At 42.8% G+C, this 15,239-nt stretch overlaps 1 protein-coding gene across 1 annotated transcript; it reads right to left on the reverse strand.

Moving 5' to 3' along the window:
• Window positions 1-351: 351 nt before the first annotated feature.
• PHF13 (PHD finger protein 13) lies at window positions 352-13,534 on the reverse strand. Its single transcript, XM_075279945.1, has 4 exons — window positions 13,020-13,534; window positions 7,221-7,322; window positions 5,564-6,155; window positions 352-3,757 (listed from the first exon to the last, which is right to left on the reverse strand). The coding sequence occupies exons 1-4, from the start codon at window positions 13,053-13,055 to the stop codon at window positions 3,531-3,533; spliced, it is 957 nt and encodes a 318-aa protein (XP_075136046.1). The 5' UTR covers window positions 13,056-13,534; the 3' UTR covers window positions 352-3,530.
• Between the last annotated feature and the right edge of the window lie 1,705 nt (window positions 13,535-15,239).

Genomic DNA, 15,239 nt, shown 5'->3' on the forward strand with positions numbered 1-15,239 from the left:
TGTGCAGAGAAAAGGTGGAGCAGTTGCAATAGCAATCACTCAGATTTGCTCAGGTTGCTATGGGTAACCACATCACTTTCCCTTTGTACCAGAGGAGATATATTCCAGCACTGGGTTATGCCTAGTACAGGGCCTGTGTCATATTCTACCCTCTAAGGCCCTGCACTAGGCATAACGAATATTCGATGCGCTTAACCCCTTGGTGTTCGGCCGCTTACACGGAAACCTATGGTGGGGAGGTATTCAATCGAATACTACTCGCTCATCTCTAATAAGTACCGGTACATAAAATGAAGGAAAAAAAATAGCCAAAAACACCTTTCCAATTGAAATTAAAATATCAATATCTTTATTTACAAATGTACAGAGTTTCACAGAAACATTGTCCTTGCAAATACACAAGTCTTGTACATCACATAATGTTTTCCGGTCTGTGCTCTATAAAGCATGTTCAATGTTTCTCTCAGTCTTCTAGAACAGGAAAAAAAAAAATAAAAAAAATCTACAAAAATGAGATATATATATATATATATATATTTTTATATATACAGATACTTCCAATGTAGTTATCGGGAATATTACTGAGAGTAACTTTAAACAATGCAAGACCAAACACCCTAAAAGACAGAAACAAGCAAGTCATGAACAGCGCACTGCAAAAAGAAAAACATTTTTTTAAATAAAATAAAAATTTGACAATTTCTAGTCTGACTTTGAAACATATCCATGTACACTGCATGTGAATTGTTTGGCTCCGGTTCTTTGAAAGTAATATCCAGTAAGTGAACATGGTAGAAAAAAACTAAATAAAACAAAAAAACAGTGCACTCTCGACAAGCAAGAATAACTCCATAAAACGGTGCCAAAGATGCCAACTTTTTATAGTGCCATTGTACAAATAAAGTATGGCAGTTTAGTACCATCTTGAGAATGGCTACGATTATTTGTGAATGGTTCATATGCCAATTAAATTTAAAAAAAAATAAAATAATCATCTAAATTTCTATATTCAGGGACACTGCCTCCACGAACACGTGATTGATATATAAGCCCTCTCTGTACCCTTATAAGAAAATAAAACATTAAGACACGTTATCATCTCTACACATTAGGCGGACAATATACACAGATATGTGCGTAGAATATTAGACAATTACTGTATATATCACAACCTCTTGGTTTGGTCTCTGGTGAAAAACAATTTTTCAGAATTATTTTTCACACACAATATGTACTTCAAAAGTATAGAGCATCAAGTCTGTAAGAAATGTGTACAATAATGGGGATGAAGAAATGGCGTCATAGTGTACTTTAAATAATAATAATAAAAAAAGTGGCTTATACCTTGGCAGCACAGGGCTTAAATGGTTTGGGAAGGAAAAAAATGTTTCGGCTGAAAAACAAAATTGAAGTAGAGATTAGGGATTCCCAAGATCTTCTCCACCAGCTGAGGCCTAAATTTTATCATTTTAAATTTTAGATTTTTTGTCTTTACATAACATCTTTTAAGTGGTGGAACAAAAAAAAAAAAAAAAAAAATTTAAAATTGTGCATCTGTTCTGCTTATTGCCTTATTTATTCCCCCATTGGATACGGAGAGAAAATAAAAAAAATTATATTATATGCGATAATGCGATCCAGAGAAAATTAAGCAAACACCAATCCAATAGTTTCCAACTAGCTGTAATCTTGGCGGTTGCTACTACTAACACTATTTGTGACAAATTTAAAGATGTCATCGGTTCCGCCAATTAAATATACATTGTACAATTCCACGTCCTGATAAAGATGGTGGTCTGGTTTAGTTCCTACGGTATAACGCCAGGTAGGTCTTCGGAGATATGGGATGAAAATCATACTAGGTCCCCTTCATTGTGCTGGGGTTTGTAGTTGCATGCCAACTACGCAGGAATGGGCTGTGTAACACTTCTAGGATTCAGAGACTTATACAATGGTTCCCTATTGCTTTAGATGGCGGCCATTTTGTTGTCACATCCCAGATATTATATCACATAGGTCTCGCAAACAAAATGGCCGCTGTGTACAGCTATCATTAGATTATCCCTTAAAATTGTAGATTTTCATTTTATATCATTATTTCAATTATTATAGGCGTTTCCGTGTCAGTCTTTACAAGTGACCACAACATCCCCCCGACCCCCTTCTTATTTTTAGCACTGGATTTTTTTCATTGGTGGCACAGTGGAGCATCTACATGTTCCCTCGTACCATATTGAGAGGAAAAAGAAAAAAAAAATGGAGAAAAACAGATTTAAAGTGGCACTATTCATCATTTGACCCCCCTCCCCAAACCTTCTGCTTGTCTTATGACCTTGTTCTGTGACTGAAATATAATGGACTGAGGTAGATAAAACAACACATTCAGGGTATTTTCCTGTTAGGGAGTCTTCACACAGAGTTTACGCTCCGCTCATTCAGACACGTAAACACGTATCAAAGTGGGAGGCTTTTAAACCTGTTTTTTTTCACTGTGTAGCGCGCGTAAGACCGGCACACATTAAAGTCTATGGGATTGTGTTTTACACTGGGCACTTTGATACGTGTCTGAATGAGCAGAGCAGAAACTCCATGTGAAGGCTCCCTTACACAAAAAAATTCTGCCTCAAAATGGTACATTTATATTGCAGATTTATCCCAGATATGGTTGATTCTACAACAGAAAATCTGCAGTGTATCCACAATGTGTAAACATATGCCAACATCTCCGTTGCGAATCCCATGCTCTGTTATAGAAGCATGGCAGACATGAACCGTGCCCAACTGACCCCAATGACTTATAACGGGGGTCATCAGATTCGGTCATGGTGCCAGTTACCCAGGAAAGAATCCAACGCAGATGTGAACACAGCCCCAGGAGGTAATTTTTTGGTATTTTTTTTTCTATTAATTTTTTAAACCAATTTTTTCCCCCCAAACACATTTCAAAGCAGGTTTATAATCTACAACTCAGTAAATGTAACTGACCGCCTATTACAAAATATAACATTTATTGAAGTTTTTTAATATTTTTCTATTTATTTACAACCATCTGTCGTGTGCGAATTTTTAGGACAAAAAGAAAAGAAACCTAAAAAAACAAGACACTTGAAATTGTTTTCACCTCGTCTTCATACCAAGCCAGTATTCATAACAGCAGTATTTAGATAAACTTTCATTTTTTATTGTTTTGGTCTATCAGGGAATTTTTAGGGTAACGATGCTACATAGACCTTTAACCCCAGTGCTGCCAGGTGTTCATGGGAAATCTGCATAACAAAATCATAACTTCTCTGCGGCCATATTTCATGCAGGCAAATATGACTGACAAATAGCCCCTGACTGGGCACAAAAAGGAAAAAAAAATACAAAAAAAAAAAATGCTAGTCTGTAAATGTGCCTGCCCATAGAAAACAAACAATGTTCACTGAAACGATATATTGGTTTTATCTGCGCAGTGGTGTAGTCCTGTGTGCTTTTGTTATGTCCCTGTGCACACATTGGCTATTCAACAGTTAGCGTCTTTTTTTCGCTCAGTCCAAGAACAGCTTCCTACAGCCCATACGTGAGCGGTTTGATCGTCGGATGTCGAATTTGGTGTCTCGGCACTTTTGGCAAACGTAAATTTCTGGAACATTAGACTTGCGGATTTTGGCACAGGACAGGTGAATCCAGGTATTGCATTCATTACACTCGATCATCGGCCGGCCAGCAAATGGCTTCATGCAGAAACAGGTGACAAGATGCCAGGATTCATCATCTGCAAGAGAGAGTACAACAGTTAGATAGATATCAAACATGGCGTAGAACATGGTTGATAACAGAGAGCAATAGCCTAAAGACGGTGAAAATTGGAAAGGGGCACCAAAACAGCTCAAGTCATGTCATTGCTACTAGGACACCTCCAAAACAGGACACAACACCCTCCCCCGGCTACAACAAGAACCCGTAGTCACCGAGTAAAATATGGTCTCCTTTAAGAATTATGCCTCCCACTGATGCCAGTGACACGATGAAGCATGAACGCAACATAAATCCCAATCCATCAACGTAATTAAATTCCACAATCCGCGGAAAGCTTACGCCGCAGCCTATTGAGGTGTCGATGATTATTGTATTTTAACAGGGAAGGAATTAAAAAAAAAAAATATAATCTGAATAATAATGGTCGGCTGATTGCGAGAAGCGACGCCGCGCTGGAACAACGTGCAGATTCTTATCCAAAATGGGCTCCATTTTAATTAAAGCAACACAAGACGTTGCTGGCGAGGAGCAAAATGAGGGATTAGGAAATTCCTGGGGACTTCATTCACATGCTGGGTGGTTCAGAGATAAAGGAGGAGGGTAAAGGGCCAAGCGACAGGAGACAAAGACTTCATTAGGACCTGCGACTGTAGTCACTGAACAGGGCTGTGCTCTACTACCCCAAAATCCCTAATAAATTCCAGATTAAAGAAAGTTGGATTAAGCACTATTATTTCACCAGTAGAATCGCAAATTTTTTAAATGGCCACTTGGCCTTGGGCACTTGTCCAGTCAGGTGACCTGTGTCCAAAAACTATGCTTATACTAGCAAAATAATCCCTGTCGGCCAACATTGGAGAATCCAAAAATTCTCTAGAAGGCAGATTTTTTGTAACAAAAAAACTGTACCGCGATACGCAAAACAAAATGGCCACCTGCGCTGAGGCAAAAGTTTGATGTAAAGCAGCTGAGAAGAAGTCACAAACAGCCGTGAAAACTGCCATTTTATTATAAGGGTCAATCCCAGACAGTCTAGTTTGGCAAGACCCATTGCTGAATTTCTTGAAGGCCACAGGACAGGCAACCATTTTGTTTACAGGCACTGTTTTCTAACAATATCCATCTACATCATAGAGACAGAATAGAGGCCAACAAGTAAACGCTGAAGTTTTAGATACCAGGCCAAGGGAATTATTTCACCAGCAGGAACACATTATTAAGCAAATTTATTCATCTGGCTTAATTTCAAGGCAAAATAATTCCTTCAATCCAGAAATTGTGATAATCCGGAGCAGCAGCTTGTATTACTAGCACCAAATGGTGAAGCAAAATGCTAGAAACATTGACTGAGCGCAAATCAATTGGTTCTGATGGGCGCCGCTATGGTGCATAATACAAAGAATCCAGTAGAACGTAATGGCTCCATTGCAAATATTCTAAATCCATTAAATGATATTAGTATACCTATCCAGTGGCCCAAAAAACTACTGCAAATAACAGGGGAAGCAAATGTCAAAAGCAACCTATCCAATTCTTGTAATGTCTAACCTACACTGATGAAAAAAATGGTTGACACGAGTAATCCTTTCCAATTTTGCCTGTACATAGATAAGAGAAGGGCCAATGTGGGCAGCCATTTTGTGACACAAGCAGCTAAGTACAGGACAAGGAATACTAGCAATACTTTATGGAATATACTGCATCTTACAATTGATATAACAATCAGAATGGCCGACAAGCCAGTCAAGTCTATGTAGGGGTAGAAAACAGAGTATAGTGTGTGTTATTGAGCGGTTAAGGTCTATGCCACCCAAGATCTTACCTGAATCCACCATGATGTCTTCGTCATTCCCTGTGCTGTCTTCATCCCGGAACACAACCTGCTTTCCCTGCCGTATGACTGTTCGTTTGCCCAGGTTCACCTCCGAGTACTCAGTCTTTATTTCCTCTGTGTCGTCAGAGGTCATTGTGACGGAGGCACTGTCCATACTGTTATTACAGCTCTCAAATACCGACTCTGGGGTCTCGTGTTTTGGAGACATTTTAAGATCCAGTGCATGGTCTAGGACAGGAGGGGGCAGGATCTCCTCAGGCGATGAGTCCTCTGGCTCGATTTTTATAATTGCTTTCATGTATTCTTCCTCCTTCACGACCTGCTGCTCTCTTTTCTTCAACTTTTTCTTTTTCTTTATTTTGTCCAGTTTCTTGCGATCCAAAAGGAAACTACTGAGCTTGGAGCGCTTCAACATGGAGGGATAGGAGCGATCATGTTTCAGCTCCCCAAAGCTTCTTCGCTTTTTGATCGGCAAACCCCCGGTAGAAGAGACATCCTGAAATCTGGAATCCCAGCTGTCGCTGTCTACGGTGCTTCCTGTGCTATTTGGAGGGCTAGAGCCGGCTCTAAGAGGGGACTCCTAAGGAGACGACAAAAAAAGAAAAACAAAAAAAAAAAAAAATTGTCAACGCTTATGTTATTTTAGGAACAGTTATACACTGTAATCTATAGCTGCAGCCTGAGTGGTGGCCGCCATTTTGAATAGTCTGTGGGCCCCTGGAACCTGTGAGATGTCACTGGTGTCAGGGACGCCATAACTATAGGGGCACATGATGTATCAGCACTGGGCCCTATGATAGTGGGGGACCCTCTCAACCAGCACAGATCGAGCAAGAAAGTCCCACATTTTGGGTGCTGACCCACTGTTGCAGGTACAGGGGGCATTATGTGGGGGCTGCTTGAGAGGGCACTTATTAAACTGTGTGTGTGTGTTGGGGGGTGTTGATGTAGGGAACATGGCTATTACCATGGCACACCAACAGTTAAATTAATTTACTTAACATGCCAAAAGACTATATCAAGAAAAAGAAAAAAGTGGGATTTTATTGTTCCTCCCAACCCCATGTAAATCGGACAAGGTTCTTTTCCTAAAACAAATTCTCTTACCAGCCTCTGCCTGCGCATTCCCGCTGGGATCATTCCCACATTCAATGATTACATTCAGTTGCGCCAATGCAAAGTTTGCCAGAAAAACCAATAAGTCTGTTGAACCGCACATTTTTTCTTCTCTTCTCTTATAGCCGTGTGCTTGTTAATTTATGATGCAATTTGAGACGGCTTCACCGCTCTCCCGCAGCCCCTCCGCTCAGGAGGCCTGCAGAAGCTCTGATCAGGAGGAGCACACTACAAAACCAGCGCTGTAGCCCCATGGAAATGGCACCCATTGTAGGGCTTGGTGAAAACAGCACACATGGCATTTTATATTCTCTCGGAACATCAGACACATTGACTTCATGGCTGGGATACATCATTCCTATTATTTACCCAAAAAAGTGCATTGCAAATCATTTTAGCGCTGCAGCTACTTAAAGGGGTTGCCCAAAATGGATATGCATCTGAGCCCCCAACAAAAAGAAACTGCCCCATATCTGTTTATAGGCTGTTTATAACGTAAAACCCTATACAGCAATATATGACAACTTACCTCTTCTGGGTACGGTATGTATCCTGCATATGCCAGCACAAACGTACAGAACTTATTGAAATCCTCCACAGTCCTCCTCCGTCTGTAGTTTGGTGTGCCATCCTAAAATATAATGAAAAATTGCATCTATAGATTTTCTTTTTGATTTTTACCTTGTAAACATCTACGTGTCATGTCAATAGTCAGCCATATGTTTAATCTACCCGGCCTAACACGCAGTCTGCAGTCGGTGGAACATACTCAAATCATGTTAGGTCATACTAGATATCAGTGTCACTCAACCAGTTAAAGGAACTTTGCTTTACTGTTTGCTCCATTCACATCCAGAGCAGCTTTCAAAATTTTGCTGGTTGTCTTAGGAAACAGACAAGTTGCTGTCAGATGCTTAATTGTTACGTGAACTCCAGCAATGAACGGTCACCTGCTTGCATGGGGAAATGAAGCAGAGCACAACCCCCCACAACGAATCTACAGCAGAACACAAAACCTCACTCAGTCTGTTGTAATAGGATGTTATGTATACTATGACCCCTTCAAGGAGTACAGACGGACAATGTGGCCCTTGAACTACACACCTCCGTATCCCCGTATGATAAATACATGCAATACCAGAAGAAACCTCATGGGGGAGCTTCTGAAATCCAACGTTACAATATTTTGAGGTGCAACTTGAAGCTCCTGCAAAATCAGAAATGGGGCCCCTATCTATCTTGTGCCCTTTAGAATAGAGATATATTGTCAGAGGTGCCTCAGGGTCCAGGGGCTTGTAGAGACAGCTACCACTGAATTCCCTATAGCTTCACCCCTGAAAGTATCCAACTCATAATTTCTAAAATGCTCAGACAATATAATACAAACGTGACACAGAACATATCGTGCCAAATTCTGGCGTCCACATACTTTATGCATACAAAGGCCGCACCCTTATTAACATATACGTTCAATAATATGTATACAGCAGTGAGCCTATTAACACAACTAATGAAAACACAATGACAAGGCTCACTTGTGAACACCAGACCCCCTGGTGGACAAAGGCAGAACTGCTGCAGAAGGGAAATGCTGAATCTGCAAGCAGGCCAATACTTAACCCTTTGTTACAACACCCACACCTGTTCATGACCAGCACACAAGTATCTCATGGCTTCAACGTTACATTATTGCGGTTTCCTTTTCTATAAAGCTAATTCTCATCTGAAGCTACTGTAACAGTTGCCACCCAGCTTTCCCAGATACAGACAGAACAAAAATGTGTCTTTTAGCAACAGGACAATCTGATTTCTACCCCAAATTATATTATGCTCTGGGGTAATTTAACGCTGAAGGGACACAGCTATGACTATAACCTCCATCTTGTAGCTGACCAACAGATCTATTTGCAGGGTAATGGAGGGTTTACTGGTTTTTCATCTGCCCAGTACAAAGTGACAAGATGAACAGGTCTCCAGTAAAGGAAGTTGCCATCTAACTAACTGCCCTTAGGCAAAGCAAAGGCTTCAACAAAATGGTGGCATGAACAAGAGGGAGTACATAACTATACACATGATATATGACTATAGAGGGCAGCAAGACTCATATCAAGACAAGAAAGAGGATGATATCTGATCTCTATTATCACGCTGGCAAGATACAGGAGATTTATCTCTGCAGATCCCAACAGGATTACTAGAGACAACCCAACCGAAACATTAGGGGGAAGATGGCTGGACAGGTTGGATTTCAACCTGTCTGATCCTTTTGTTTCCCTAGGATAAGCAGATCCAGATATACTGGGCAGCCACTTATCCCAGAACCCCCCACCCCCCTTCCCCTTTCTCCCATAGAAATAACAGATATTCAACTGAGCCAGACAAACATATTTATGGGGAAGTTGACAGGTCTAGATATAGATGACAGGTCTATAGGCATCTTTACATATAGACTCTTCACATATGCAGCCAGTATAAAATGTATATACTGCACACACAATGGACCAAGAAACAGAGAAACCCTTGACTGTCCCCCATATCTAAGAAGCGCTGAGTGTAGAGCAGTACTACAAGCAGAGTGCCTCCTAGCCGTCACATATAGGGCTGTCAATGTTCCAGGAGGTTCTCAGCACTGGGTTTACGTGAGATATAGCAGTGACATACTACAGTCTGCCTCTCCCAGGCTAAAATGGCTGAAACCAGGGGACAATAGATCACAATCAGCTGCACAGTATAAGGTTAAGTGCATCAAGACCACCTATGGCATTTTGGCCCGCACTAGATCTCATCATAATAGTGCTATCCCAACCACAATATGGAAACTGAACCTTTATCTAAAGAACCTTCCAACTATGACCTACAGAGAACACTATAATGTCAATTAAATTAAATTCTTTACAGTTTTTTCACATCCATCAGCATCCCCTCCCCTTATAGAGTGGTATTTATTGGTACTCAGACTGTATCTGGGTGTGCATAGACTTAGTGGAGGTCTACAAGAATGGTATCATTGTCACACACCATACAATAAGAGCTTGCTTCATTACCAGGGACACCACAAGGGTTAAACGCTGTTCGTGCCTAAAGACATTATACACACTCATACATACTAATCACACATCGTATACAGTGTATACACATACATACATTTTCCAAAAATACATGAACATATACACATGTATACAGCACAGTTTCTATACACATACAGGTACATACAGCACAAATACAGTTTCTAATACACATCCATACGCATACAACGCAGTTTGTAATACACAGCCATACGTATACAGGATATGTACAGTTTCTATACAATCCAGAAGCATACAGCACATATACAGTTTCTATACATATACAATGAACATAGTTTTCATATACAGATATATACACATACATATATACAGCTTTTAATACATGTGTACAGCACAGACACAGCATATGTAGTTAGGTGCATACAAATGTAACAGTCACAAATGCCTATAAGGTAATACACTTGTTATCCTGGAGGGACAGTGGTCAAAAAACAAACATAAAACACACATTAAAAGGTTTTCCTCCTAACATGTGGCACTGGGCTAGCCTTCTGTGCTCCAGACACTGGCGGAGACCTTGCCAGACCGGGATTCCTTTGCGATCTACACCATCTGGACAATATGTCTGGTATAGAAGCCCCATCCACGTAGCCTGGACAGGACTGTACATATACAACAGGAGCACTGACTACTGTAGCTACAGATAGTCAGAAAAAAAATGATATACACTGTTATGGTTTATCAGAACACCAATTACCCATCTGGCTTACAGGTTAATATCCCATAACAGGGGAACCTTTAAAAGGAATCTTATAAACATTATTGTCCCCAAATGGTTAGGTCCAGTATTATTAAGGGCAATGACAATTATCAATATTGATGGCCATTATCATTCCAACACCTGACAAGGGATGTGGTCACTTTAAGAATGGTAAACATGCTGACCTTGAATACAAAAGCCTAATGTGCAATATAATTGCCGCAATCACATTATCATACTGAAAATCCGCTGTTTTACCGGCTCTAATACCCCCCCCCCCCTGCACACACACACACACACACACACACACACACACACACACCAATCCTTCAGGGAAATCTATACTATGACCAGTGATTTATAAACTGATGAATTACTGTAATACAAGTGTATGAATACATATAAGAGACAGGACGGGCAACAGAAAGGCCTAGTCACCGTTAACCTTCGCACTGCCATACTAAACTGGCATCAAAAGGGTTCTGATCAGAGGGGACATGTTGCAGGCTCAGGTGCTGGGGGGGAGGTTATATGGCGAACAGTGGAACTGCAGCCTTAAGGGACATCCCTAGCCCTAATGACACACTATAGGAGGAGATTGAAGGAGAGCCCAAGGGAGGAGCATGGCTGTGACTGACAGTTAACCCTTAAAACCCCTCTGGTTCTGAGGCATATGCTGAGACTAGGCAAAGAGATAACCAGGAGATCATCACTGACTCTGCAGAAACAGATACCAGTACATGGGGACAAGTGATCTGCTCCACCTTAAGAACCTTGAGTTACAATGTAACAATAACATTTAGATACAATGTAACAACAACCCTGGAAACTATGTAACTAATCACAAGTGACAGGGTTCTGTGCAGATCAATCTCTAGCACTATCCTAAAAGCTCAGTGTCCCAGTCTATAAGCATACAAATTCTGAAGGCTTCTTATTAACACCCCCCCCCCCTGCCCTGTAGACTGGGAGCCTCAGTGATACAATGTAACCAGCAACTCCTCCTCCTGGCTGCTGTCCAGACACACAATAACCATTTTAATGTTTGATTGTAGCTAGGAAAGGGGGAAAAGTGGCTTTATAGGGCTGACCCTTGTCCTATAAAGGAGTGAGGGGCTCTACAAGGACTAGTCAGACCGATTAGGAATAAAAATAAAAAAAAATGCTCACAGCAGGAGCTGCCCCCCTCCCCCACCTCCATGGCCACTAACACGTTGTGGGGCTCTTATATCACATACAAATGTACAATACGTTGTATTCCTGGTAAGGATATAGCTGCTAAATAACCTAAAGCTAAGGTAAAAGAGGGGAGAGAGGTTGGTGGGGAAGGAGGACCCCCCACTTCCTGCAAATACACCATCCCTCTGCTTTGTGACCCAGATGGACGAACCCCTATCAAATGTCAGCACCCCAAGGACAAGGACCCCCAACCCCCTTAATACTACCCACAAACAAAGCAGAAAGGGAATACTAGAGGGAGTGGGTGTAGTCTAGATTATCTTGCTACCCTGATCTCCCTGCATTTCTCTATAATCAGGCACGTTTCTAGGGGGGCGAGCTGCACTTTAATAAGGGGGCTCACACTTTTCAATTCAGAATTTATAGTCAATCATCCCCCCTTTTTCCTCCTCTATGAACACTTTGGAGTGACATCCTGGTCATAACTTCGATTGGGGGGGGGCAACAGACCATGAGGGGTGTAAGGTGGGGTCCTCCTCATAAGCATCCACTTCAACAGCACCCACATATTGTCTATATTGAGGTATAGAGGGGATCAGTCGACATTATAATCGAGGATTACATGGCTGGCAGATTGGCAGCTGCTGTGTTAAGAACTGCACAGTGCAGGACTTTACTGTCTGGGTAGGAAAAGATTTAAGTCAAGTAAAGTAAAAACAATCTATTTGAGGAAGGGGTACAAAAGGACCCTCATAAGAGTGGAGTCATGATCACAGATCTGGGGTGATCGCCTGCTTGCATAGAGCTGCTTCACCTCCACCATCCCCTCCCCCAATCTTCCACCATGCCCACAATATCTAACACACCCTCACTTTATTCAGATCAATACACTTAATCAGGGGGGTACTGACCAAGGAGATGTCCCCTGTACCCCAAAATGTGAGCCTGGTCACGCCTCATAGTCCTGACTGTGGAGTGCATTCAAGATGGTGATTTCTGGTGATCACACTGCCAGGCTCAGATACCTGGAGAGCACAATCCAGCCAACAGACAATAAAAATAGCTAGAAATGTCCTATAGGAATATGGGGGGCTGCCAGGGGCACAGGCAGGCACATGGGGGGGCTCCTCTGAGGGGCCACAGAAATACTTTTTTTGTTGCAAGGACAAGATGGCGTAAGTTGTAATGAGAGATGGGTCAGGGAGTGAGAGTAATAGGACTGATCTATTAGACAGCACAAGTACACAGACACTGCCAGTATGGAGGAGCTGGGTGAGGGGGAGCCTTGGGGTACACACAGGGGGTGCTAAGGAGGGAGAGAGGGGCTACACTGATGTCTGTCAGCCAAATAAAATCGACTTACCTCTGAATCAAAAGTTGATGTAGATGCAGTATCCATGAGTGGGGGTAGGGGGTAGAAACAGGCTGAAGCAGTCCAGGGGGGTGGGTGGTCCACAGAATATGGGGGATCCAGGGAATGTGCTGGTCAAGGCAGGAGAGGGTCACCCTTTGATCTGTAGGAGCTTTAAAGAGGGGGTCTCCTTGGAAAGGATCTTGTAAAAGTTGGGGTGCAATCCCAGGGAGGGTCAGGTGTCCAGCCCAGGCACATCCAAGCTCTCCAAACCGTCCTCAAGGGTGACTCTCAGATCATATCTTCACATCGACCCAGCAGCATACCAACCCGAAGAAGCAGCCCCTCACCTCAAATCCCAAACTGCCACCCCCCAAAAAAACAGCTCGCAGTGTGCAACAGCCCCAGCCAACTCCTCCAGCTTTCAATGGATATCTCGTTTTCTTTGCTCTCTTCTCTCCCTCTCACCCTCCTAGTCTCTTCTGATGTCACTGACAATTTGCTTTTGTTAATCTCTCCTCCTTGGTAGGATTGGTCAGTCTCTGGAGGAAATCACCCACAGCGCGGAGGACGCCGGGACTTGTAGTCTTTTCCCTCCTCTCCGCTGGCTCAGGGAATGCTTTTCTTTTTTCTTTTATTCAATTATCTTTATTGACAACGGACACAAGTTGCAAGGTGGTCTAAAAGTGAGTTATGTGCGCAGGGAACGGTTCGGTTTCGTCCATAGAGCAGGCGTCAGCAGTGGTTCTATTGAGAATACATCCAATGTCATTGTAAGTTTGTATTTTACTATATGACGGTATGTTAAGCAATCCTGCCACATGCTATACGCGATATACTGTATATGTGTGTGCATATAGAGAGAGCACAGGTCACGTGAGCAGTGTGGGCGTGCACGTACTATAAATCAGATAATAGGTCAGAGCCCTGAGCTGGAGGCTGGGGTGTCTGGTCTGCTGGGTATGGCTCTGTTGCCATGTGGTGCTAGGTCACATTAATAGAGGAGGGGGAGTGCGAGGTGGGTGAGGGGTTTCCTCCTCTGAGAGGAAAGTAATCCGGGGAACCATGCTGAAGTGCAAGTAACACAAAAAGTCTGCCCCTGTGTGCAGCCATGATCGCTCGGTGTAATGCACATAGTGATCAGGGCATAAAGTTTATTTTATTGTAGGGTATGTTCACACCTGGTGTATATGCTGCAGATAAGATAAGATAAGAGATAAGATAATCCTTTAATAGTCCCACCTTGGAGAAATTTCAGCGTGTTACAGCAGCATAGTAATACAGATACAGGATAATACACAGTAATATATTACAGACGTAGACACAGATAAGCTGAGAAGAGAAGATATACTAGGAGTCCATGGCAGCTAAGGAAAAACAGAAGAGAAAGAGGAAGACCTCATGGTCATCCTCATAATCATTAGTTCTCTGTGCGGAGTGATCTTCGTTTGGTCTGATGTAGATTATACAGCCTGGTCGCGGTTGGAAGGAAGGACCTGCGATAGCTCCTTCTCACACTTGGGGTGAAGCAGACGGTCGCTTACAGTGCTGCCAAGTCCCATCAGGGTCCCATACATGGGGTGGGATTTGTTCTTCCGCATGGAGGTCACCACGGACAGTATCCTTCTGTCACCCACCACCTGTACTGGGTCCAAGGGGCTCCCCAGGACAGAGCTGGCCCTCCTGATCAGCCTGTCAAGTCTATTTCTGTCCCTGGTTGATATACTGCTTCCCCAGCAGGCCACACCGAAAAAGATGGCTGAGGCAACCACAGAGTTGAAGAAGGCCCTAAGAAGTGTCCCCCGGACTCCGAAGGCCCTCAGCCTCCTGAGCAGGTAGAGTCTGCTGTGGCCCTTTCTGTGCAGCGCCTCCAGGTGATCAGCCCAGTCTAGTTTATTATTGAGGAGCACGCCCAGGTACTTATAGGTCCTGACTATCTCAATACATGTTCCTTGGATCTCCACCGGGGTCGGAGCACCTCTCCGTTTACTAAAGTCCACCACCATCTCCTTGGTCTTCCCAGCATTAATCCTGAGCTGGTTCTGCTGGCACCATTCAACAAAATCCCGGTTTAAGTCTCTGTATTCCCTATCATCGCCATCAGTGATAAGACCGACTATAGCAGAGTCATCGGAGTACTTCTGTAAGTAACAGCTGGATGAGTTGTGCCTGAAGTCAGCAGTGTACAGTGTGAAGAGGAATGGGGCAAGAACTGTACCTTGAGGTGCCCCC

This window comes from Leptodactylus fuscus, chromosome 6 (assembly GCF_031893055.1).
Source record: "Leptodactylus fuscus isolate aLepFus1 chromosome 6, aLepFus1.hap2, whole genome shotgun sequence".
Lineage (NCBI taxonomy): Eukaryota > Metazoa > Chordata > Amphibia > Anura > Leptodactylidae > Leptodactylus > Leptodactylus fuscus.